Source organism: Annulohypoxylon maeteangense (assembly GCF_022496945.1).
Source record: "Annulohypoxylon maeteangense strain CBS 123835 unplaced genomic scaffold GGS22scaffold_20, whole genome shotgun sequence".
In the NCBI taxonomy this organism is placed as follows: Eukaryota; Fungi; Ascomycota; class Sordariomycetes; order Xylariales; family Hypoxylaceae; genus Annulohypoxylon; species Annulohypoxylon maeteangense.
Genome location: NW_025953267.1, coordinates 59,475 through 85,254, shown reverse-complemented (window position 1 = coordinate 85,254; position 25,780 = coordinate 59,475). Strand labels below are relative to the sequence as shown.

Here is a 25,780-nt window from a genome sequence, read left to right as displayed (position 1 = left end):
TTCCGGTGACACAGGGTTGGCAAACACCCAAATCTCAGTGTTTTAGTGATACAATCGTCCTGTAATCCCACATTCCGTTCTTTCGCAAGCCTGGACTTCAGATCTGACTGATGACTTCTGGTAGAATTGGACGAAACTTAAACCCATTTCTAAGATCTTGTATCCCTCTCTATGGAGGCGACGCTACATGCCCTTTCCCACCACGATATACGTTTTATCTCAACAGTCACTCCTAGGTCGACTTAACAGATGTGAAGTCTTATTTGAGTGGTTTCATTTTTATCTTAAATGTTTTGAGGTTGCATGCGCTCAGCCGGCGATTTGACGGGTTGTCGTTAGCAATCGTTATATTATCATCAGCACTTCACAAGTCAAAGCTGGCAAGTAAAAACACAACATCATCTAAAGCTAGAGTCATCATGTTAGACCTAGATGGATCGGACTCAGGTCCGGAGATCCTTACTCCAGAATCAGAGACAGGGTCTCAATCTCAACCACTCACCCTTATCAACAAAACGCTCGAGCATACCTTCATAATACCGACATTTCTATACGCTAACGCGATTCGACTACGAGACAGGTTTTTGAAAGCCATTACCAATTCAGAAGGGCTAGGAAATGGAATAAGGAGTCCATCATCCGTTATCGAACTTGTCGCGGAGTTTCTAGGTTTCATTACCAAAGAATTTGAGAGGAGCATAGACCCTAGTTTCGATAGGGAGGTCCTTAATTTCGTCCTTCAATCATTCGAACGGGAGGTGCTGCACAACGAGGAAGTCCATGCATTCGTAGCGCCACTCCCGGAAGACGTTGACAAACTTATGGTAATACGATCATATTACCTTGCTGTCGGCGCAGTGAGGCGAACCGGGGGTGTACCGGACTCGGCGCTTATGCGCGCAGCTTTAAAAGGCACTGCTCGCATATATGCTGTGTTCGGTGGTCAAGGCAACACAAAAACGTACCTTGACGAATTGAGGGATGTTTATGACACCTACCCATCTCTCACCAGACGATTTCTCGTTCCTGCGGCTCGATATCTCGAACGTCTCTCGCGTGATGCTAGAGCGTCACAGGCTTTCGCTCATGGCCTAGACATCATGCGCTGGCTCGAACAGCCTGATTCGCAGCCTGATCTTGACTATCTCGTTTCCGCGCCCGTGAGTTTCCCACTCATCGGCTTGCTTCAGATTCTTCATTATATCGTCACGACCTCATCTCTTGGGACGCACCCTGGTGGTATGAGAAATCGCCTGTCAGGCACAACAGGTCACTCTCAAGGGGTTATCCTCGCAGCCATAATTTCGGCCTCGGCAGACTGGCATAGCCTTGAGACACAAGGCAAAAAAGCTCTTACGATTCTCTTTTGGATTGGTGTTCGCAGCCAGGAGGCCTATCCACTCCCATCAATTGCGCCAAGCGCTTTAACCGACTCGATAGCACATGGTGAGGGTGAGCCTACTGCAGCACTCTCTATCAGGGGTATTGGTCGGGAAGCGCTCGAAAAGCATATCACCAATGTTAATCGAGCGCTCCCGGAAGATCGACAAATCGTCATAGCTTTGGTGAATGGTGCCAAGAATTTCGTGGTTGCCGGCCCCCCGATGGCGTTATACGGACTCAACGTACAGCTTCGCAAAGTGAAAGCATCTGAGAATGTGGATGAGTCCCGCATACCGTTCAGTCAAAGAAAGCTACATATCAACAATAAGTTCCTTCCCATAACCGCCCCCTTTCATAGCCCCTATTTGAGGTCAGCAATCGAAGCTCTTCAGGATGACCTCAAAGAAACGAAGATATCCCCTAGTGAACTTGACATTCCTGTATATTCTACATTTAGTGGAAAAGATATCAGGAATGAACTACATCAGAAAGATGACATCGTCCCCTCTCTAGTCAAGATGATCTGCGAAGATCCTGTACACTGGGATAGGGTCATTGAGATGTCTGATGCAACACATATACTTGACTTTGGTCCCGGGCGTACCGCAGGTGTCGCTGGTCTTACGAGTCGCATCAAAGACGGCACGGGAGCTCGCGTCATCCTCGCAACTAACATAACCAACCCGACGCATCCCGAAATCGGCTGTAAACACGAGATCTTTGCGCGGAAAACCTCCGATCTGGCGTACGGCGCAAATTGGGCGAAGCAATACGGACCAAAATTGATCAAGACATCCAGCGACCAGATATTCGTAGATACAAAGATGAGCAGGCTGTTAGGTCTTCCGCCCATTATGGTTGCTGGAATGACCCCTACCACGGTACATTGGGACTTCGTCGTCGCAGGAATGAAAGCCGGATATGAAGTCGAGTTGGCTTGCGGTGGCTACTACGATGCAAGCAGCTTAACTGATGCAATTACGAAGATCTCAAAGGAGATACCACCCGGTCGTGGGATTGTTCTGAATGTCATTTATGCGAGCCCCAAATCAATTGCTTGGCAAATCCCCTTGGTCCGTGATCTATGTGCCAAGGGATTGCCTATCAAGGGGTTAACAATTGGCGCCGGCGTGCCCTCCCTCGACGTCGCGAATGAATACATTCGTACCCTTGGTATCAGACAGATCGGGTTCAAACCCGGGTCTATTCAAGTCATCCAACAAGTCATCAAGATCGCCCAGGCCAATCCCGGATTCCCGATAATAATGCAATGGACCGGTGGTCGCGGCGGTGGACATCACTCGTGTGAGGACTTTCACGAGCCTATCTTAGAGATGTATAGTAAGATACGTCGCTGCGCCAATGTCGTGCTCGTAGCTGGATCAGGCTTTGGTGGTGCAGAAGACACTTACCCCTATTTGAGTGGGTCCTGGGCCACAAAGTTTGGCAGCCCGCCTATGCCGTTCGATGGAGTCCTTTTCGGGAGCCGATGCATGGTAGCTAAGGAGGCTCACACTTCACAAGGCGCAAAACAGGCGATCGTCGATGCTCAAGGCCTTAGTGACCAAGAGTGGGAGAAGACCTACCGGAAGCCTGGCGGTGGAGGTGGTGTTATCACCGTTAAATCCGAAATGGGCGAGCCGATACACAAGCTTGCTACTCGCGGCGTCATACTCTGGGCGGAGATGGACCAGAAGATATTCAGTCTCCCCAAGGAGAAACGGCTATTGGAATTGAAGAAGAAGACGACTCGCGATTACATTATCCGAAAACTGAACGCCGACTTTCAGAAACCATGGTTTGGCCGTACTACATCCGGAACGCCCGTCGACCTCGAAGACATGACCTACTCGGAGGTAGTTTCCAGGATGATTGAGTTCATGTTCATCAAACACCAGAAGAGATGGATCGACAAGTCTCTTGCTCGATTGACTGGTGACTTCATCCGTTACGTCGAACAGCGTCTCGCCACACATACTCGTCCAAGTAGCAGCTCATTGATAGAAACATACGACGAGCTAGACAATCCGATGCATATTATCGACAAGCTCGTCGCGATATACCCCTTGGCAGCTACCCAATTCATGAACTCTCAAGACTGCTTGCACTTCTTGAGTCTCTGCAAACGTCCTGGTCAGAAACCTGTAACATTCGTCCCATGTCTCGATGCAGACTTTGAAGTATGGTTCAAGAAGGACTCATTATGGCAATCCGAGGATCTCGATGCAGTTATCGATCAAGACGTTGGAAGAGTCTGTATCCTCCACGGACCGGTCGCCGCAAAGTATTCCACTACTACCGAGGAATCCATCAGGGATATCCTTAACCGGGTATACGAAGGTCATGTCACGATGCTAAAGCATGATATCTATGGCGATGATTATAGCACGGTACCCACAATAGAGTATTTTGGGGGTAAGACGGCGAACACTTTAGGTGCTCACGCAGTCCCAGAAGGAGTTGCCATCTCTGAGACCAGCAATGAGACAAGATTATTCATCCCAGGAACGACGCTTCCAAACGCAGATGAATGGATGCAACTACTCGCAGGCAATCGCGCAACTTGGCGCCGCGCCTTGTTAACAACCGATATCGTTGTTCGGGGGCATCACTTCGAGCCCAACCCGCTGCGTCGTCTTCTTTCGCCTTCTCGCGGGATTATCGTGGAGATCGCATATCCAGAGGACCCAAGCAGGACTATCATTTCAATCGAGGAAAACATCGGTGGCAAGCAACTAGCAACGATGAAGATTGGACCTATCTCTAATACTATCATCCCCCTTTGTCTGATCGAACACCGCACCGCCACGGGTAGATCTGTTTCGCTTCCGCTATTCTATACCTATCACCCAGAAGCCGGCTACGCACCTATCCGCGAATTAACAACCTTGCGCGATGAGCGCATCAAAGACTTCTACTACAAGCTTTGGTTCGGCAACGGTAGACCTATCGTCCCCTTGGACGCAGCGATATCCCATACCATGCGCTGGGATGGTGGCACTACCACGGTTTCCAGTGCCACAATCCGCCAGTTCGCACGCGCAGTTGGTAACACCGCAGAAGCGTACATCGAACGTCCTGGCCGAGATCATCTCGCACCAATGGACTTCGCCATCCTAGTCGGCTGGAAGGCTCTCATGCAGCCCCTGTTTGATGCCGTAGATGGTGACCTTCTAAAGCTCGTTCACCTTTCGAACCGCTTCCGCATGATCCCTGGAGCAACTCCATTTATGAAAGGAGATGTGCTGGGCGCCAAGTCCGAGATCACTGCTATCGTCAATCAAGACTCGGGCCAGATGGTTGAAGTCTGCGGCACGATCACGCGCGACGGCGGAAAGCCTGTGATGCAAGTCACCTCGCAGTTCTTCTATCGTGGTATCTTTGCGAAGTTCGAAAAAGCTTTTCAGAAGAAGGATGAGACGCCTGTTAGGGTGCTTCTCAAGAGCCCTAAGGATGTCGCCGTGCTGAAGGCTAAGAATTGGTTCAAGCCTGAGGGAGCACAGGATCTTCTACTGGGCCACAGTGTGGTCTTCAAGCTGCACACTTTAACGCGGTTTGGCGACAAGGCTACGTTTTCTTCTGTCAAAACTACTGGGTCCATCGAGGTTGAGATACCTACCACCAAAGAGTTAATACATATCGGCGCCGTGGAATATATGTCCGATGGACCTACGCGTGGCAACCCCGTCCTCGAATATCTTTCTCGACATGGTTCTAAGTTAGACCAGCCCGTGTATCTCAAACACCCGATCCCGATACAGAACAATCACACCAAAACTCCGTTGGAGATTGAAGCGCCTGTCTCTAACGAGAATTACGCTCGTATATCGGGGGACTTCAATCCAGTTCACGTTTCGCGCGTCTTTTCCCAATACGTCAATTTGCCGGGCACCATAACACATGGCATGTACACCAGCGGCGCCGTCAGGAGTCTCGTCGAGACATGGGCAACGGAAAACCATGCCCATAGAATGCGCGACTACAATGTGAGATTCACCGGTATGGTATTACCCGGCGATCGCCTTGAGATCCAGCTACACCACATTGGTATGATGTCGGGCTGCATGATCATCCAAATAGAGGTCGTCAAGAGTGACGAGACTAGAGAGAAGGTCTTGGTTGGGGAAGCTATCATTGAGCAACCTACGTCCGCGTACATTTTCACAGGCCAAGGTTCTCAGGAGAAGGGTATGGGTATGGATTTGTACGAAAAGAGCGCGGTCGCGAGAGATGTTTGGGATCGCGCTGATAGACATTTCCTCAACACTTTCGGTACGTCTTGCATCACGATCAATGATTGTTGTTAATATTTTGATGTGTGCTCATCATGCTAACTCATATTTGCAGGCTTCTCTATTCTCGAGATCGTCCGACATGACCCCAAAGAGCTCACTGTCTACTTTGGTGGTGCCCGAGGCAAGGCAATCCGAAAAAATTACATGGAAATGACTTGCCAGAGCCTCGAACTGGCCTCAGACGGCAGTCCCAAGCTCGAAAAGGTCTTCAAGACCATTACGGAATACACTACATCCTACACGTTCCGCTCTCCAGCTGGGCTACTCTCCGCCACGCAATTTACACAACCAGCACTTACATTGATGCAAATGGCAGTGTTCGAAGATCTACGAGCCCAAGGAGTCATCCAAAAAGACAGTGTTTTCGCCGGACATTCACTCGGTGAATATAGCGCCCTCGCTTCTATCGCTAAAGTAATGCCCGTAGAGACGCTTGTGTCGGTCGTGTTCTACCGTGGCCTATGCATGCAAGTTGCCGTAGAGCGGGACGATGCCGGACGGTCTAATTATTCCATGTCCGCGGTCGATCCATCACGGATTAGCCCTCGGTTCAGCGAAAAAGCACTAAAACGTATCGTTAAGATGATTTCGGACGTCACCGGTTCGTTTTTGGAGATCGTTAATTATAACGTTCGCAATATGCAATACGTCTGCGCAGGAGACCTACGTGGACTCGATGTGTTAGGCGGCGTCTTAGACCGCATCAAGGCGCGCGATGTAGACGTACGACACCTCGAATCAGAGGAAACTCATAAGTTGCTGGTTAGCGTGATCGAGGAAGCGAGCCGTCAATCCCGAGATAAGCCCTCACCTCTTGAGCTATCGCGCGGCAAGGCTACAGTGCCGCTCCGGGGTATCGATGTCCCGTTCCATAGCTCGTATCTACGTCCTGGGGTACAGTCCTTCCGCTCGTTCCTACTTAAGAACCTTAAGGAGCAGAGCATCGACCCGGAGCAACTTGTCGGGAGATACATTCCTAACCTTACGGCCAGGCCGTTCGAGCTCACGAGGGATTATTTCGAGTACGTACACGAGATGACACAGTCCCCTCGCATCGGTAAGGTTCTAGAAGGCTGGATCTAGTAGGTGGTGTCGCAGCAGATTACAAAGATGGTATATACTTCGGAGGCTGGCGTTATGGTGTGCGTCTGCTCGGTTCTTATAGGTGCGTTTGTTGGGGGCCATACTTTTACTACCTACACTATAATTCTCATCTTATGTCATGATATAATTAGAATGTCTCTCGTACCTCTCGAATCTCCGGGCTCCTATCCTCGTACTCTAGCCGAACTTACGATCGAAGACCTCTAAGACGTGCTCGTTGCTACCTCTGTATGTGCCCAGGTAGACATGCATGTAATTTCAGCTGCATGCCGCGCCGCGTGACTTTAATGCTGTGGTTAGCTTCGGGAGCCGAAGTATGTAATGTCATGATGGTGATGTGAGTCTCTGGCTGCAGAATGGTCGCTTGTCACAATACGGTTACGAAACCATGGCTGTGGCTCTTTTGGGATCTGTATTTACATTGTATCTGAACCACAAATCGAACCAATCAATGCTACCCCCACAATGTGCAACTCGATCTTGACACAAGTTTGTGCTGCTCTCGCACAACAGGCCCCCAAGTTGGATTATAGCCCTGAAGTTCGTCTTACACCGAAAATATGAGGGTAATTACGTATATACAGTACCAATTGGGATAATATTGCTTCTATAAATAATTTAGAGGAAATTTTGTGCTATCTCATAGATACATAGGCTGATCAATTTGTGAAATACATGTCTTCTAGATAAACTCTATGCATATATTGTGGCGTTAATTGTTTCCGGCCAGCTCTATGCATGCTAATGTCGATAGCATATAATAACCGCTATGGATGTACCAGCGGGTCATACTACCTCATACGGAATATAAAAGCTTGGCCTTTTTTTTTCTCTACTGCTGCTTATGTCTCTGCTTATGTCAACCATGAATAGACTGCCCTGTTTAGAATTATACGGACCGCTCCGTTATAATGTCCAACGTATTGCGTCGTTAGCCCAACCCACGACAGACACAAGGATGACTTTAACCGACGGGCCTGCAGCGAAGTCACGTTACCAACTACCGCCAACAAACGTAGTACCGCAGCCAGACCGAGGGCCCTTAACCGTCTTAAATGGAGCGAAGGTTTTGGGGGATAATAAATGCGAGATAACCATCGTTTATGGAGCGGCGTGGGCCTAGATCTTGTGCGGGAGCGGGCGTAGGTCAAGTCCCAGAGTCTTCCATACAGAGGCTGTTTGGGTCTTCTAGACCTACCTCTCCCCAGGAAAAGCTCCCTTATCTTACTAGGCATTTGCAGTAATGGGGGCGGCCTCGAGCTGTAAAAAAAGGACCGACCTAGCATGCCAATTGCTACCTGCGTTCTAGACCAGCTTTTCGACTTCTCGAATCGCTGCAGAGCCCTCGTGGCTCGGGTATCTGTCGTGCTCTGTCAGGGGCCGCAAAGGTTCACTGAAACCTCAGTCAGACCAGAAGACGTTCGATTCTGATTTAGTTCCGTTCTGCTCCTCGGCAGGTGGTCAGCGTCTCGTTGATTGGGAATTTGTAACTCTTGTCTGAATCCCATAGACTACCTAGGCACATTAGCGATTCCCGTGATAAGACGCATTCTGCTGTTCGGCTACAAGAGGACTCCAGCCGAGCAGATGGTTAATGATATTTAATATCTCAAGAAGTATTTAATATCCGGACTGGCGGGTAAGGCATATACGCACCCTTCACGCGCCTCGAACAAGCTATAAGCTATTATCACTGCCTGTCTATGACCACTACCAACCTATAGCCAATTATCAATTATCAATTACTAGAGATACAGATTGTGGCAGAACCCCTATGACATTCTCCGCAGCTACCGCATACTTTCTAGAAGTTACAATTGTCTTCAACGACGTCAAGATGATACGACAGAAGCGTACACACAACTCTAAGAGTAGAAAAACTCACAGCCACAGCCACATCGAGCCGTTAGATTACCATGACTCGACCAGCGCAACGTCGGCGGATTTTGCGGGATTTGTAGATCCTATACTAGATGGATCAGCCATCTTTGACGAATTGTCTCAGAAAAGGCAAGCTACTCCTGCATGCTACGTTTCAAATTACTGTCTAGGTAGCTAACGTTTATCTACGGGAAACAGTCTCTTCTGGATGGACGATACTGACACTACCCGGAATCGTATCAATGGAGACGAAGTGCCAATGGCATCAATACAGCACATATCAGGAAATCTGGCATCAGTAGACCCGTATCCAAATGCTCTGGATAAGTTGAGTACCGGAGTGCCGGATTTCCTGGGCAACCCGAGCAGCGAGGACCGGACGATGGAGCGGAGTGGAAAACATCGCTGTTGGGACCACGGGTGCAACGGGCGTGAATTTTCGTCGAAGAGCAACTTCGTGAGACACGTCAAGGAGAGGTCGGGGGCTAGTACTAAGGGCGTATGCCCCCTATGCGGAGCGATTTTCACCCGCAACTCTGCTAGGGATACGCACCTGGCCAAGCAGAGCTGCAATAGAATCCGTCGTTATTCCAATGGTCGACCGCGACCCAGCCGGCTCGCCGTCTTGGGAAATCCCCGTCTTGCAGCTGCAGCTGTGGCCGCGACCCAAGATATCCATTGGCAGGCCGTGGACTGGGGCGTGGGATCCATGACCGACTCTGGCGCAGGCGGGATACAGCCGCCGAGCTGATGCCAATGCTCACCAACATAGGCACTTACATACCTACCTACATACCTAACACACATAAAAAAAGCGCTACTTAGAGTCGAAGGTACTTGTATTGGTAATTAGACGGGAACCTCGCGAGCACACGAATAGCTTGGTTAGCAGAGGTCGAGGAAGCAGAGGAGAAGGAGAAGAAAGCGGCTATACCCCCCCTGGTCCATCGATGATCATGTTATTTTGACTTCGGGATGGATGATGACGATGAAAGCAATTCAAGGCGGCGCTACATACGTTCTTCGGTTACGGTAGCAGGCGCGCCGATCACGATCACATCAAGATAATAAGAATAATTCCATCGATCAGTGCAACCACACGCGTATGCGATGCGGTAAAGATCGGTGCCCAATCCTTCAGGACAGAAGTATTTTTCTCTGTGTGGGTTGTCGAATACCACGTCAGGATGATAGAGATGTATAGCCAAGAGGACCCCTTGAAAGGATGGAGTACGTATGGGTGTGGTGGTGTTCGTTTATGGATGTTTTATTAAAAAAGGGGTAAAAAAGCAAGTCCATGTACGAAGGTACATGTTATCCATCCGGCATAATGGTGTGGCCCCTGCTCTTATTGCCTATACTGTCATTGGACCAATCAGAACTTATCAATTGAGTTTTTTGTCCTGACAACTAGCGACACCCTACCCCGTGAGATTAGATACACGTCAAAACAATAAAGTACCAGGTACCTAGTAGCTTCTACACTAACATTGATGCAGCCTCTGACATGTAAGACGCGTCCCCAACTACAAATGTACCATGGCGCTCAAGTAGATCCGTAGTAATGTTACGGCAATAGGTTGGACGTTGAAGTAACGTCCCGATCTGCCCCGGAGCTGCGTGGGGCTTGGGACTAGCGACGATACCCACTTACCCCATTAGGAAATATAGTATATTTTAATGGACCCTGTTCCCCCCTATTTCTCCTATTTTTCTACGTTGTAAGTTGTGTAACGAGGGGAAATACCATAATTTCAACCAGCAACGTCATTCGATTGAAGGTATGATTTATCGTATATGAGTAATGACGTATAGGTAGATTACATATTTTAAATACATCTACTATTTAAGCTTTTAATGTTTTCCATATAATATAGATGCGTTGCCAAGACTTCCACTCCACACACACGCATATACATGAGAGACATACACGCACTTAGACCACCACCACGCACACAACCACACAACCACACATCCACACAACCAGCCACAACAATAATAACGAGTACGAGTGAATTCTAGTACCTAATGCTTACATACCTACCTACCTCTTACCGATATACTTCGGAGATAACACTACATGACTTGGCTGGAAGCACATCATTCGTCGGGAGCATTCGGGATTACCTCAGCTAAGTCGCTAACTCGTCCATGCATCCACGGCTGGCACGGGATGATGAATAACACACAAACTTCAACAATTTTAAGTCGGCGACAATCGAGGCCCCTCGAATTTCGTATGCTACCTGCAAACTAACCGTCACTTAACCAATCGATACCTTGCCGCCAAGGAAATCGGCAGCGGTTTCCACATTCAGCTTGCGTCCTCCAAAATGTCATCTCTCTAGCGAAAAAGCTTGTTGGCGCTGCGCTTACTACTTTCACTCATGCATGCCACCGAACTGGAGCCCGGAGCCCGACAGGAAGAAAGCCGGAATCACGCGCCTAACTCCCTGGGGACTGACTATCAATGAAACACAACTGCCGAGACAACAACTCTGCGAAGCTACCTCGGCGCTGTCAAACACGCACAACACGCACTTGGGGAGTTTCATCGCCTTGGACTTTGGGGTTGGAGTCGCCGTCCAGTCGTCTTCACCTTCACGTAATCCTCCCCCCATCGAGCCGGCACGGTCCGAACCTACTACTTATGTAAGGTGGTATACCATAACGCCATATTTACCTAGTACCTATTATCTGTTATGTACCACAGAACCGAGGTTCGAACTTATTTCGACGGACGTAACGAAGCATGAACGAAATTGCTTGTACTACCTGAGGGATCCCGTTATCGCGTTGCCCGGCACGGCCGGACGAAGTGAGGAGGGTCGAAGGCTAGATTCGAAGTCGCAAGTCAGCGATGACATTGCATTACTGGCCCCCATCCCTCATCCGCAAGCTGCAGACTGCTAAGGACCTTTTGCTCATGAGGATGGGGCCTATCTGCGGCGGGACTTTGGCATTGACTGGCGTCTTTGGCCAAGACATTATGGCGCCTGCAGGCTGGCGGAAGTAGTGTATCTCTATGGTACCGTGGTGGTGTGCGGCTAGTGGATCGCAGAGCGCGGCGCTGAAACACCTTTCGGACGATACGACGATGTCGAAGGGAAAAGCAAGATTGAAGACGGAATAATTGGGAATAAGATGTGGCGGCCATACTCGGACAATTACGCCTTATGAGTCTACATGTCATTAATTCCGGAAAAAAGGAAACTATCTCATATTCCGTGTCACCACTCCCTCACCCCGTAGCCGAGTTCAGGATTGAAAGTGTAGATAGTGGCAACGGGCATGCAAAGACGATACCGGCTATGATCGACGACACGGCCCCGTCTCACCGCGCCGTCTAATATACCATTCGGCTGGCAATCCCATCCCAATCGCAGCCAGCTCCACCAAAAAACCGGTTTTAAGTCAGACATACAGTCGCCAATTTATCCTCAAGCCCCCCCTCAGGAGTTCTGCCTAAAGATCCCCCCTATCGAGCTACTTATTTCCTACTTCTTCCTCACAACCGCCTCGCCTTTTCTTCCTGGCGTACATATATTGCAGATATTTGGAATTTATATGTATTAACTACCTAACAAACTAGCATTCCGCCTCGTATCTAGGTAGGTAAATTTTTCATTTTTAAACCACGCGCGCGCGCCTGATGTAGAAATGATAGACCTCGTCTTGCAGAAAATTCTCAAACAGACACTACTCACGCTGTCGATCGTCGTGCGGTACCTACACGGGTAGCCACTATCTACGTATTAACTCCCCCCTTTTCGCCACTTACACACCTGGCAGTCGAGAGCAGATCCCGCAATCCCTCAGTCGAAGAAAACCCAGCAGCGGACCTCGATCGACCGCCGCGTCGGCGCGTCCTCCGGGCTAGCGTCGTCCCAGAACGCGCCGTGCGGAGACACCTTCGTCACGTCCGAGTCGAACGAGGAGAAGATGAGGGCTTCGTCCAGGTCTAGTTTGCTGACGTAGTGATACTTGTACCTGCTCACGTTTTAGCAACCGTTTCTTCTCCGCGAAACAGACACAGGAATGCGACGTTACGATACACGAGTGTAACGAGACAGGAGACATGGATATGGAAATGGATAGGGATGGATGGATGGACGGATGATCACGTACCCAGGATCGTACTTAACAACACTATCATGTTTCTTCTCGCCACGGATCGCGATGCGCGGGTCATTCGTGGGAAACACGCGCGCGAGATGGGTGTCGTAGCCCCAGCCCGCAACACCGCTATGGTTGATGAAGCACAGCGGCCACTTCTGGATCGGCTGGTCGATCGTGCGCCAGATGTTCACCTGCGCGTACCGCTTGCCCTGCTTGATCAGCTCGTCCGCTACGTCCCCCAGGATCTCCCGCACCCCGTCTTCGCCGGTCACCGCGTCGCGGTCTACGTGTGCCACGGGCAGCGCGGCGTGCGAGAGCTTGTTGGCTGCGAATTCGCCGGCTTTCATGCTGTTTTGCCGGATCCGGAAGACGTAGGGGACGACGATGTCGGAGCCCGTCGCTTGTTTGACTAGCTCGGCGACTTCTTTGAAGTATACGTCTTCGATGTACTTCTTGCCTGGATCAATGCGGTTTTGTTAGTGGAAAGGGGCTGACATTGCTTCTTGGCAAAGGGAAGGTAAGTACATACCCTCGGCCTCATTTCCGGCCAAGAACTGCTCGGGGGTTAGGGACGACTTGTGCTTAACGATGCCGTATCCGTTATTTAAGTAGTCTGGCTTGGGGTTTAATGTGCGGATGTCCTCAACCTCGATCTTGACCTCGAGAGGGTTGTGCACGTTGGTCGAGCCGCTCGCCCAATCGATGTAGCCTTCCTCTCTGCCATCTTTAGTACCGTTCCACATGCCCATGAGGCCGGTGGTAGATGCAACAGCAGCAGCAGCCATGATTTCAGGCGAGATGAATTTAGCGAATCAAATAGGTAACGTTAGTGCTACGATCAACAGTGATAACCCAGGAGAGCCGTGCAGCGAAGGGGTATCTGGCAACAGGTAGGGTTTAGAATCAAATATATAACCTTCTGAAGCCTCGATCGATGCAAACAAAATCTAAGTGATCCCGAATCGCATGTTCCACGGTGAGAGAATCGTATCACCAGCGATGTAATAGGATTTGTGGATTTCAGGATCTGGGGATCTGGGGAACAGTGGATTAAGGGATTGCGGGATTTCCGGATTCCATAACCTACAGCTAGTTCTACGTGATACTATGTGTCCGGTTTACGTGCGAAACCTGTCAAACACAAACACAAAAGGGATCCCTTTTAATAATTTGTGTAATAAGAGACTTCAACATCTCCTCGTCTGAGACTTTATCGTACGTTGGACTGATCGTTTTTACTGCTCCTCTCCTTTACCCCTTATTCTCCTCCGACCCAACCAATTCTTTGCGTAGGTAGTTACGACGATAGTATTGGAGAAGAATGGACCACCACCTCCAAGTCACAGACTCCCGCACGGGAAAGTCTTACAAGATCCCAATCCAAGGGAATTACATACGCGCTGCCGATATTGGTCGCATTGGTGCCCCAGAGGACAAGGAGGATATAGCTTCTTTGAAAGCTGCTCGTCCACTACAAATTCTTGATAATGGCTTCCAACACACTGCATGCATGGAATCAAGCATCACACATATGTATGTGTACCTCGCAGTCAAACCTATCTAAATATTTCTGCTAATTGATGGTTCTCTCCTACAGCGATGGCCTACGCGGCACAATACGATACAGAGAATTTCCCATCGAGAGCGTATTCCACCAATACGTCTACGAAGACGTGATGCACCTCATAATCTGGGGCAGCATACCCACGCAGCAGCAAAAAGATCACGTCCGTGAAGTGATGGGTCAAGCAATGAACCCACCTCAAAGCGTGAAAGACGTAATCTCGTCATTCCCGTAAGCCCCCTTTTTAAATGTCCACCTAACCTACCTAATTTCTATTCTAACCACCCCCCAGTCGAGACGCCGAAACCTTCCCCATGATCCTAGCCGGCATGAGCGCATTCGCATCCACCGACAGCGTAATCTGCAAAACGCGGCACCAGCAAAGCGCCATGTTCCACGGGCACCTCGACACAGCAGACGAAGCGCTCGCGCGCACAATCGCCTACCTCGCAACCACCATCTCGCTAATCTACTGCCACAAAAACAACCAACCCTGGACTCCGCCCTCAGTCTCCCGTTCCCTCCTCGGCAACCTCCTGCACATGATGGGAATAACAGACCCGCGCGTCGAATCCTGTTTGGCCAAACTCTGGATCCTATACGCGGACCACGAGATGACGAACTCGACCGCCGCCGTTCTCCACGCAGGATCCACACTAATCGACCCCGTGTCCGCCGTAACAGCAGGGATAATATGCGGGTACGGCCCGCTACACGGGGGCGCGATCGACCTAGCGTACGAAGCGTTCCGACACATCGGGACAGCGGAGCGGGTGCCGCCGTTCATCGAGCGGATCAAGGCGAAGGGGGGCCGGCTATTCGGGTACGGCCACCGCGTGTACAAGACGCGGGACCCGCGTGTGGCGCTGATCGAGGAGTTGTTGGAGGAGCACCGCGACGCCGTGGAGGCGAATCCGCTGCTGAGGGTTGCGATGGCCATCGATCGCTACGCGAACCAGGATCCGTATTTCGTCGAGCGCGGGCTGAAGGCTAATGCGGATCTTATGGGGTGTTTTCTTTATACCGCTATGTGAGTACTTTACCTATTTACTTACCTGCGTGTCTACCTGTCTGTGTACTTGCATACCTGCTGCCGAGGTGGGAAGTACAGGTGAACAGCGGAGCGTCGAGCGGAGTGCGACTTTAAGCTCGCTACGAGGCGACGTTGTGGTGCATTCGTTTATACACGCGTATATATAACCGCGTGCTAACCTTCCCGATTAGGGGCTTCGACACGGACATGATCATCGCCATTACCATTCTCTCCCGGACTCCGGGCGCGTTGGCGCATTGGCGCGAAAGTCTGAGTAAGTCTACCTGGTACCTACGTTCCCCGCTCGCCGTATACTACCCCCTTTTCCCCCACCCCCACACTTTTCTGTCTTGGAGCTGACGTTGATGGGATTGGTAGCACAACCGGTGAAGCTTTGGCGGCCACAGCAGAAGTATAACCCGCCGCTGGCAAACTAGGAGGGTTACCTGCGAGAGATAAGGGCAATCTGGGAGGGTTCAAAGGGGCTTGGCGTAATGGTAGGTAGGTAGGTGTATTATATCATAGTTGAATGAACCTGGTTACTACTAGGTACCTATGAGTTCATTGGTGGTTTGGTGTAGCGAGTGGCTTCGAACTGAGGTCCGGGGTTAATTAGTGGGATTAAAATGTCAAAATAGATACCTACCAGTCTTGGCAGTAAAACGGTCTTATCAAAAACACGTAAATATCGGTCGTTACCAAATGTGGTGGTGCATTCCGTTTACAAGTCGGTACCAGGTAGGTAAAGATGCGGGTTGGGTGTCTGATAGTGCCCTTCCGATGCTAGATAGCTGGGGCAGCTCAGCTCATAGGGTAAATTCCAAGGCGACGACGAGGCGAGCGACTCAGCGACTTGCCGCTATCTCAATTCGGCCCTAACTTAGAGAGAGTCAACACCGCCAGCTATGATCGACAAGCCGAAGCTGGATCTTGAAGATCGACATGAGGCTGTCGCTGATCATGGCCGACCTGAAGGAAGAATCTCATCACACCCTCTCCGCCCTTCCTAGCCCTTATCCGATCATCCCGGCGAACCGACTTTGCAGCACCCCCAGACCTCGTCAGCTCGTTGTGTCCGCCGCATAGTTTCCTAGTGTGGCTCACAATCGGTCTCTGCGTCTTGACGGAGCCAGAAAGTCCAAGATATGGCTCAAAAGCCAATAAATCCAGGGGTAGGGGGCGTGGGAAAAGGGGGCGTGTGCCTTTTTAAGGCGTCCAACCAGACCGCGTCGGTAATCTATGTGTGAGATGTCATTGGAAGCGAGTTATTGCCGATGTAACGGTGGTTCGTTTATCCTAATTTATACCTTATCTCGACGCAGTTGGCGGGATTGCAGGATCGGTATGAATGTGACATCGTCCCGTTCAGCCGGTGTTGTGTTGTGGGTGAAGATTTGGGGTGGCCCGGTATTCCACACCTAGGTCTGGCTTCTTTATTCCGGAATGCATACGGGGTAACATAGCTACTTTCATACTCGGGGGTGTATGATTAATAAGTAGCTTCTTAACGGATCTATATGACTCGTATTATGTAGGTTAGTTATGAGGGTAGATCCGCGTGCGGGCAGATTTCCGATTCGATATCATACCTTGAATCAACGTCGTATTCCCGGCTGCCACTGTTCCAGGCCGAAATTGTATGTGTGTGTTGACCATGCATATCTGACAAAGGAGCATCCATGCGCCCCAACCCAGTGGCCTTCAGAGTGTGAGCGCCCAGCATTGAGATACTCTAATTTGATTACATCCTTGCATAATCTTCTGCATCTCTCCGAGCCGTCTCGCTTCTTCACATACTTCCTCTAACCAGTCCCCAGTCCCCAGTCCCCCATTCCCGTATTCCTGCAATCCAGAACTCCGCTATCCACGGTATCGGTCCACCAACAATTCGAATTCCATTTTGACTCTAGAAGAAAATAATCTCACGATATCTCGGTTTCGCGGCACAGGATAGAGTCGGCTAGACTGCAAATCCTACCTTCCTTCACACTGGATGATCGTTAGGGACTACTTACTCGATGGCCAGTAATGTACTGCCAAGTTATGTATACGGACCCGCCTTATACCCGGAGATGGGCCTGATCGGTTGGAGCTGGGACTGCGACTTTGAGGCTCGCTTCAGGGAGACCTCCCTAAGTAGGAAACGGAACCAAGCTTAGATTCTAGAAGATAAAGAAAGAAAGAGGTCCGTAAGACGTTGTATGGTAAGATCATAGGTGGTAGTTGCACAAAGATAAGAGCGGTCGATGAACTAACTTACTTTCGTCTTGGGGGAATATGTAGGGCTGGAGGGTCTATACGTATTTGTACGATGACACGTATAGGGGGTGTAGTGGGTCATCATAGGCTGACTCTTGAATCCGGGATCACTGCTACAGTAGATTGCATGCCGAATCTGCCGCCAACGAGATATGATGTTCCTGGCTATCCCCCCTGAATCCCTGTCAGTGGTGAGAGGTAAGGCCTAGACTCGCCTTTTCTGGTCAGCATAAGTTCTAGGCATGACCTCGTGAGTGTTAGCTGTCAACCCGATCAGCGCATGTCAGAGGTGCCAAGAGGACCGGAGGCGAACTGGAGCAAAGGGACCTTCCCATGAGCCACAATCTAGCCATGATGTCGATCCGTACGAAGGGCCGAGAAGAAGCCTTCGGTGCGTGGCTAGAATCGCTTGAAATAATACCGAAATCCATCCCTCGCTTAAGAAGCTGATCCCGCTAGGTATAGATTACACCATGACGTGCAGAGCAGGGTTAGACCATGTTCTTAAAAGATCTTGGATAGCGCGGATCTCTCCTAGCTAGATCCTCGCGGCTGAGATATTTCCAGCTTTCACCGCTGTTCAACTTCCGACGCGATTTCACGTGAGTCTCGGACCCGGACAACCTAAGCCGGAACAACAACAACAACAAATTAGGTATGGAGGACAAGAAGGATGCTGTTATTATCGAGAAGGATATTTCGGTGGAAGTGCCTCTTGAGACGCCAGATGATTCCAAGAGGCCTAGTGAGATAGGTGCACAGACCATCGTCACCGTCGTTGGCGATGCCGAGAAAAAAGAATCGTCGGACTCCGCACCGATCGAGGAGATCCCGCCCCGGTTCACAATCTACAAGCAATGGCAGAAACGATTGATCGTTCTGAGTGCCGCTTTCAGTGCTCTCTTTGCATCGTGGACGGCCCAGATATACCTGCCCGCGCTCAACATCGCAGCCGACGACTTGCACGTTTCGATTACCAGGATCAACTTGACCGTCACCAGTTACATGATATTGCAGGGAGTCACGCCCATCTTTATCGGGGGGTTTGCTGATAGCGCAGGACGACGACCGGCTTACCTGGCCTGCTTCGTCCTCTACATTATCGCCAATGTCGGTCTTGCCAAATCGGACAGTTATGGGAGTCTCCTCGGCCTCCGTTGTTTCCAGTCAGCAACCATATCAGCCACACAAGCTCTCTGCCAGGGTGTCGTGGCGGATATCGCGACAAGCGCCGAACGAGGTCAGTACACGGCCTTCATCGCCGTTCCGATTACACTGGGGCCGAGTCTGGGTCCCGTCATCGGTGGGGCCATCGCGGAGTACTTGGGGTGGCGGAGTATTTTCTGGTTCTTGGCTGCATGTGCTGGGGTCAACCTCCTATTGCTTCTATTATTCTTCCCTGAAACATGCCGCAAGGTCGTAGGCGACGGTTCCATCCTACCTCGGCGGCGCAACCAGACCGTCCTACAACTGCTCAGAAACCGTCGCCAGAGAAAAGTCGCATCGGACTCTGAAAGTAACACGCCTTCCCCCACCGAGAACATCGAGTCCCCTAAGATCAATTTCGCATGGTCCAAATTCGTCACGTCGCTCGTCCTGCTCTGCGAGAAAGAGCTCAGCTTGCTGTTTATGTATGGCGGATTTGTGTATGCGGGAGTATACGCCGTAGCAACTGCAGTGCCCATCCTCTTCTCCGAAATATATGGCTTCGACGGCTTCAAAGTCGGATTAATCTACCTCCCTATGGCCATCGGATCCATCTTCTCCGTCGCGCTTGTCGGTAAGGGTATGAACTGGAACTATCGACGCCACGCACGTAAGCTCGGGCTGCAGGTGGATCGCGATCGGCAGATGGATCTTTCGGACTTCCCCATCGAGCGGGCGCGGATCGAGGTCGCCATACCGCCACTTATTCTTAGTATGGTCATAATTACGGCTTGGGGATGGGCGCTAGAAAATGAGGTCTCGGTAGCGATTATATGCGTGCTTGTGTTCTTACTCGGCTTGGGTCTTGTGAGCACCACCAGTGTCTTCAGCGCATTGATTGCGGACGTGCGTCCCGGGAAGACTGGTGCTGCGAGCGCCGCCAACAACATAATTAAGTTCCTTCTTGGAGCCGCGATGGCAGCGGCCATCGACCCGTTGATCCAAGCCGTGGGGCCGGGTAAGGCGTACTCCATAATCGCGGTGTTGTACGTCGCATTCTCGCCATGTCTATACCTAGTCGTAAAAAGGGGGATGCAATGGCGTAAGGAGCTGAAGGAGAAAGAGAGTGTTAGCGAAGGCACAGGTTAAAATGGGAAATTTTGATGTTCGCGGATACCTACATACATACCGAGGTATAAAATCAGGATAGACTAGGGGTAGGGTACATACATACATAGATATACTTCTCTAATCGAGGCCGGCAAGCCTATCATGCAGCTCCCCGTCGTACCACCATCAGGCCACTCGCGTGTCGTCGACCAATCTCTTCTGGCTATAAAGCCTCGCTAGGCGGTCGCCTACGTGCATGGTGCATATATCAAGTATTTGAGGGCAACATGTAGGGGAAACAGGAAAACAGGGAAACAACATAAAAGCAGGGGAACGCGGTCCGTTTTCTACGGTTCGTGGGCCTCACTGCTGCATCGAGTGCGGCCGGCGGCGCCACCTGCGTAGGCAACCATATTTCCCAACCCCCTTCACCAAGGTGAGCGTGCCGAGTTCCGGGGATATGTATTCGACCTGTCAGATGCCGGCATATCTAGATCTCTTGCTTCCTCCTTACGCCCACGTGCCGGGCGCCGACGACATCGCGGCTACATACATGTCTATTAGCACCCTAGGCCTGTGGCTATCGAAAATCTGACTAGCGCTATTTCGGATTATTGGGATTATTGGGATTATTGGGATTACCACCAAATATTTAGCGAGGGAGGTTGTACCTAAATCGATAATGGTGAGAGGTGAGTATAGAATTAAGAATAAAGTTAACGATTGCCCTCGTTAAAAGATATGTAGGTACTTCGAGGCATATTCTTTCCCATTCTTCTAATCATACCTCTTAGTACGCATTTCAAACAGCCGCTGCTTCTTCGACGACATCATGAGCCCGTTATGTCATGGCCGCCACTGTCGCGCTCAACTGGGCATTTAGAGCTTTCGACACTGGTGTGGAAATTGCGGTCCTGCATCTACTTTATCGAATATTTTCTACCGCGGGTCGCTGCGACGGGGCCAGTCAATATATCAACGTTCGCTTTTCCCGCGATAGTTCTCTTATAAATCCTATTAGTTACCTAGGTAAGTGAATGGAGAAATTTGCTCCCCTCGGGCGCGATATTCGCTACTTCGAATTGTACGACCGAATCGTCGATTGTAAATATTCAGGAAATCTGAACACTCTTGAATCGCTGTTCGGACAAAAAAACATAGATTAACAATGATGAGGCTTCAACTTCTTCCATAGTTCCGCGGACCGCGTCGAGAAGGTCAGCAAGGATTTAGAATTTGCTTTCGCGGTTAGCCATCACCGGTTGGCTTGCCATGCATACACTATAGAAACTCCTTAGATCTCCTTAAAACTAAATCTTCGGAAATATGCGCTTCAAATAGCCCTCAAGTTCCGAAATAGCTTCTATTCCTAACTTGATCATCGTACCGATCCAGCCGTCGGGCCGTAACACGACGATAGCGCCATGGGTGCCGATTCCATATCGCTGATAAGCCGCCTTATCCACGCCGTCGAAGTACGCACGTCCGAGGGGGGCATGCCCAAGAAATTCATACGGAGAGGGTACCTTAAACCCGGGGAGGATGGTCATAAAGTCCAAATGACCTATTGATGTGTTAGTCTTGGCTATTTTTCTCCATTACAGTTTTAGGTGCATACTTCGATTGACGAGTAATTGTAAGACTGGCGAACCGGCTATGTCTTCGTATACTACCTCCGGAAGAGCAGGCCCACGCTCGCTCGTAAAGACGAGAATGTGGAACGTCGCATGGTTTCGAAGCTCACGAATGAGCCTTGTACGTTCGAAACTCCCCGGGCGCAAGAGGGTGATATCAGGTCCTCTTCTCCCCGGTCTAATTAGTGGTTGTGAGCTGGTGAATGAGCCCTCTACATTTAACGGATTCTCTTCCTGAATCCCATACGAGATACCAAGCCCCGTATTGAAAGTGCTGGATTCTTCGAAGAGCTGACCTAAAACCACGTTGACATCAGCATCTGGGTCTCCCTGCCAATTCTCTGGCAGACGATTCGTCATGAGTCGACTGATGTCCCTGTCGTACTGGATAAGCTTCTGTACATTTGGGAGTCGCTCTGCTTGATAGGTCTTAAGAAGGTCTCCGTTGGTCAATCGGCGTATCGTTAAACTCAACTTCCAAGCGAGATTTACCGCATCGTGAATGCCAGTATTCATTCCCTGGGCCGCTCCCGATGAATGAGTATGACAAGCATCTCCAGCAAGTAAGACACATTCATGAACAAGAAAATTCCTAGCTGTACGCTGTCCTACCGCATAGATTGTCCACCAATCAACTCGTTCGAATTCAATGTTGAAAGGTTTAACTGCATCAACCGCTTCTTTGACAGCAGCGTCTTCGTCGAATTTGGGGTATGCGTTGGCTCGATCATCGGTGAATGCGTATCCGATCCTCGTCGCGCCATGGTCTAGGGCCACCCAGAGAACATTTCCATGAGTGGGCGACTCAATTGAACAGTAGGAACGAGGCTTAGGCATGTCAGTTTTGATCTGACCGTCTATTCTCACCCATTTATCTTCGCTGGCGGACCCCTCGAAGGGTATATTGAACATTCGTCGGACGGAAGAACGTCCCCCATCACAGCCTATGAGATATTTGCATCTTATTTTCCGATATGCCTCGTTGCTGCGGTCAAGAAGGACTGCTGATACCCTATAGCCTGTTGAAGGAACGTTTGAATCAACCGAAGCGGCTGTCAACTCGACTGGCGCTTCCACTTGCACATTGTATGTCGCCATTGCGTTTCGAAAAACTTCTTCCTGGAACTTTTGCCTAAGCACAAGAGCAAAATCAAATGTCGTATCATTAATCTTGTTCATGAAACTCCAACCTCGGCCAGGGACTTCTTCACCCTTGGCATTGTAAGTTACCGTATCCCGACAAGCAAAACAACTCTGTAGCAGCGTATCAGCAAGGTGCAGCTGGTCAAGCATCTCTACTGTTCGAGGGAAGAGGGTGATTGCGCGGCCGTACGAATCTTGCATCGATTTGGCGTGTTTCTCAATGATACGAACCGAGACACCGCCGAACAGGGCAAGTTGGAAGGCCGTGATAAGGCCTACTGGGCCAGCTCCAACAATCAACACATCAACACAATCGACGTTTTCTTCCATGATTCTTAAGTATGTGTTGTTGCGAGAACCTTGGGGATCTTGTGATTCAAACAAGAAGAAAACGTGGGGTGGTGGTAACGGATGGTAAATCGGTATGTTGGACGAGGTAACCTACCAATGTAGTAACCCAGGGGAGAGAATCTAACCTCTTTTAAACCATTTCTTGTTGATTCCATCTAGGTCGATAAGGGCCATTGCAGGTGCAATCTCCTAAATAAATATTGAGAAGCATGCTTCAGCCTTATTCTTCCAATACAAGCGAATCCAAGTTGTCGGCGTAGATAAGATATAATCAAGGATATCTCCGACTTGGGAAAGAAAAGATAATGATACGTCGCATACCACTCTCTTTTGCGTTCCATCGTTTTGGACTAGACGCATGAACTGACTGTATGTATGCTGCAAGATTATTACCGACACACATAGTGAATAGGGTATCTCCATGACGATCATGAGTGTCGGTATTGCCAGTCAGCAGCAGCGTCAAAAAAGCAACACCAATACCCTAAAAGCCTTAAGCAATTGATAGTGGTCGCATGCCTAGCCATGGCAAAGTGGGTGATTGGTCTGCGATTAATGAGGCCTGAAGCTCGCTGAGTTCACTGCATGCAGTAAGCCTCTAATCGGTCGATTTTTGAATGGAATGGTAGCACTCACGTTCCCCTTGAATCACCCAACCCAGGTTTGTAACTTTTAAGTGTAGCGGCATGCCACCGCAATAGAGATTCCTAAGCCTACAGGTTCAAAAAAGCTTTGCTGTTCCCTAGGGAAAACTATTAGGGGACAAGGTATGTACTGTATTGTTGAAGTTGAACTTTCTAAAGATCTGGGACAATACCCCTCACAGTGCACATCCATCGCACTTTCCATCCAAATAATAGACTTTATCTCTTATAGAAGTCCTCACCAGGACCGCGAACTCAATCTGAATTAGATAACCCATTAATAAGTAATCATGAAGTAGGCGCCTCCATATGGATGTAATTGTGTTACCACCGGGCACTGGGCATGACCATAAAACAGGTTATCATAACTCCACCACGACACTTCTCTTGGAAGTTTCACCTGCCAACATCCCTGTTTCTTACTATTAATATAGAAGACTATCTTTATGCAGCTACGAGAAATAGACCTAGAAATAGGGAAGAGCCAAGCTACCGTCAAAGGGGTTATTGAAGCCCCGATTACACATACGACTAGCTTAAAGGCTTATGCCCGCTAAAGAGTCTATTAAGGAACAGCATCTCTGGCGATCTTTGGGAGGCCCCAAACACCCCGCACACGTCATCGTCCAATAGACCTGTTAGCGCTCAGCTGGGTTTGCTAGAGCTGTGACGCAGCTGTCTCGGCTCTGAGACTAGATAAACGTTTTTGTCTCTCATGTCTACATAAGATTCCAATTCCACGTTTCTTACAACTTAACTATTCTTCAGAAACACATTCTTGCTTTTCTAATTATACCTGTCTTCGACGACGTAATCATTGCATTCCCCATCCACCAACCCTCCACAATGAGCTACGAGAGACAGCAAGGTAAGCTTGGCGGTTCCGCCCCGCACTCTACCACCGATCCCTCAGCGCAGATCAGGAGATAGCTAACCGCCCGCAATGCAACGGTAGACTTCGGAGGCAATGGTGAGCATCATTTATCATTTCGATGATTATTAGCCTATGGCTCTCTATCGCCTTTCTTATTAAGAAAACTCTATTACATAAACATCCGCCTATATAAAATACCTTCAAAGCTATTTCTAACACCTACCCCACCACAGTCCCCCACGGAGGCGCCTACCCCGCAGGCGGCGGATACCCACGCGACGACGATGACGATCTCCGCGGGGCTTCTGAGCACGCGAGCCGACACGCCGGGTCGTCTGGTTCCAGCGACCTATTCTCTAGCCTCCTAGGCACCCTAACGCAGAAGAAGCACTCGCTCGCCTCAGAAGAAGTAGACGAGGATGATGCAGTAAAGCAGCACAAGAGATTTTTCGACCGCGACGATGACGACGGGGACGAGGCCGATGATAGATCTATGGGATCTGCGGCCGCTATGCAGGCGTTGAAGATGTTTAGCGGTGGACAGAGCGGTAATTCACACGTATGGCGTTGCTTTTCTACGATAGAGGGGTTATTTGAAAGGTGGCTTGGAAGACTAGACGCTAACTGACGTATAGGAGAACAACAGCCAGAGCGCGTTCGTAGGACTTGCCATGGCTGAGGCCAGCAAGGTACGTGCACGACATCAATGTGTTCAGTCTAGCCCACTTATGAACCTATTCTAAACTACCGCTTGCAGCTCTTCGACCAGAAGGCGTCCCAAGGCAAGGTCTCCAGCGACAGCAGCAAGGAATCCGCCGTCATGAAGGCCGGTGAGATGGCACTCAAGATGTACCTGAAGAGCAACGGTGGCGGCGCCTCCTCCAGCTCAGGAAGCTCCGGCCTTCTCGGCCTAGCGTCCAAGTTCCTCTAACTGAATCGCCCCAGCTCCTAACTTTGCCAAAAAGTGATTGTGTCAGACGAACGACGGTCTGGGTGAAATTTCACAGAAGCATGCATACCGCCATGGAATATGAAGTTATGAGAAAAATAGCATAGTTATACTAGCCAAACCTAGCCAGCTATCTAGGGCTCTGAGAATCTCACAAAAAAGTCTTAACGAAATTCCACAATCCGTCTTTCCTGAAACCCGCAAAGTGAAAGTTTCAGCTGTATATGTCTCATTTGTGAACACCCAGCCAACCCCGTAAGAGTCGATCATCGAGATCGTGTAACCAGTTGC

General features: G+C 49.9%; 8 protein-coding genes across 8 annotated transcripts; 5 read left to right on the top strand and 3 right to left on the bottom strand.

Moving 5' to 3' along the window:
- Positions 1 to 30: 30 nt before the first annotated feature.
- Positions 31 to 6,955, top strand: GGS22DRAFT_72152 (fatty acid synthase beta subunit). Its single transcript, XM_047967914.1, has 3 exons — positions 31 to 5,655; positions 5,731 to 6,843; positions 6,914 to 6,955. The coding sequence occupies exons 1-2, from the start codon at positions 420 to 422 to the stop codon at positions 6,759 to 6,761; spliced, it is 6,267 nt and encodes a 2,088-aa protein (XP_047815045.1). The 5' UTR covers positions 31 to 419; the 3' UTR covers positions 6,762 to 6,843; positions 6,914 to 6,955.
- Positions 6,956 to 8,619: 1,664 nt separating this feature from the next.
- On the top strand, positions 8,620 to 9,414 carry GGS22DRAFT_181750 (uncharacterized protein; the record flags this gene model as incomplete). The annotated part of the gene is made up of 2 exons (XM_047963892.1): positions 8,620 to 8,780; positions 8,862 to 9,414. The coding sequence occupies 2 exons, from the start codon at positions 8,620 to 8,622 to the stop codon at positions 9,412 to 9,414; spliced, it is 714 nt and encodes a 237-aa protein (XP_047815044.1).
- A 2,867-nt stretch (positions 9,415 to 12,281) lies between these two features.
- GGS22DRAFT_71936 (uncharacterized protein) lies at positions 12,282 to 13,808 on the bottom strand. The gene is made up of 3 exons (XM_047967909.1): positions 13,312 to 13,808; positions 12,792 to 13,239; positions 12,282 to 12,653 (listed from the first exon to the last, which is right to left on the bottom strand). Exons 1-3 carry the CDS (start codon positions 13,565 to 13,567, stop codon positions 12,479 to 12,481), a joined length of 879 nt encoding a protein of 292 aa, XP_047815043.1. The 5' UTR covers positions 13,568 to 13,808; the 3' UTR covers positions 12,282 to 12,478.
- Position 13,809: 1 nt separating this feature from the next.
- Positions 13,810 to 15,949, top strand: GGS22DRAFT_71944 (putative citrate synthase). Its single transcript, XM_047967910.1, has 5 exons — positions 13,810 to 14,315; positions 14,380 to 14,577; positions 14,639 to 15,376; positions 15,571 to 15,653; positions 15,758 to 15,949. The coding sequence occupies exons 1-5, from the start codon at positions 14,104 to 14,106 to the stop codon at positions 15,814 to 15,816; spliced, it is 1,290 nt and encodes a 429-aa protein (XP_047815042.1). The 5' UTR covers positions 13,810 to 14,103; the 3' UTR covers positions 15,817 to 15,949.
- Positions 15,950 to 17,740: 1,791 nt separating this feature from the next.
- GGS22DRAFT_71947 (MFS general substrate transporter) lies at positions 17,741 to 20,312 on the top strand. Its single transcript, XM_047967911.1, has one exon. It carries the CDS (start codon positions 18,296 to 18,298, stop codon positions 19,931 to 19,933), a length of 1,638 nt encoding a protein of 545 aa, XP_047815041.1. The 5' UTR covers positions 17,741 to 18,295; the 3' UTR covers positions 19,934 to 20,312.
- A 338-nt stretch (positions 20,313 to 20,650) lies between these two features.
- GGS22DRAFT_197000 (FAD binding domain-containing protein) lies at positions 20,651 to 23,001 on the bottom strand (the record flags this gene model as incomplete). The annotated part of the gene is made up of 2 exons (XM_047965921.1): positions 20,651 to 21,458; positions 21,513 to 23,001. 2 exons carry the CDS (start codon positions 22,999 to 23,001, stop codon positions 21,205 to 21,207), a joined length of 1,743 nt encoding a protein of 580 aa, XP_047815040.1. The 3' UTR covers positions 20,651 to 21,204.
- Positions 23,002 to 23,106: 105 nt separating this feature from the next.
- GGS22DRAFT_71950 (uncharacterized protein) lies at positions 23,107 to 23,552 on the bottom strand. The gene has a single exon (XM_047967912.1). It carries the CDS (start codon positions 23,452 to 23,454, stop codon positions 23,212 to 23,214), a length of 243 nt encoding a protein of 80 aa, XP_047815039.1. The 5' UTR covers positions 23,455 to 23,552; the 3' UTR covers positions 23,107 to 23,211.
- A 537-nt stretch (positions 23,553 to 24,089) lies between these two features.
- On the top strand, positions 24,090 to 25,662 carry GGS22DRAFT_172652 (uncharacterized protein). The gene is made up of 5 exons (XM_047962798.1): positions 24,090 to 24,534; positions 24,622 to 24,636; positions 24,774 to 25,099; positions 25,176 to 25,229; positions 25,298 to 25,662. Exons 1-5 carry the CDS (start codon positions 24,513 to 24,515, stop codon positions 25,469 to 25,471), a joined length of 591 nt encoding a protein of 196 aa, XP_047815038.1. The 5' UTR covers positions 24,090 to 24,512; the 3' UTR covers positions 25,472 to 25,662.
- Positions 25,663 to 25,780: the final 118 nt, after the last annotated feature.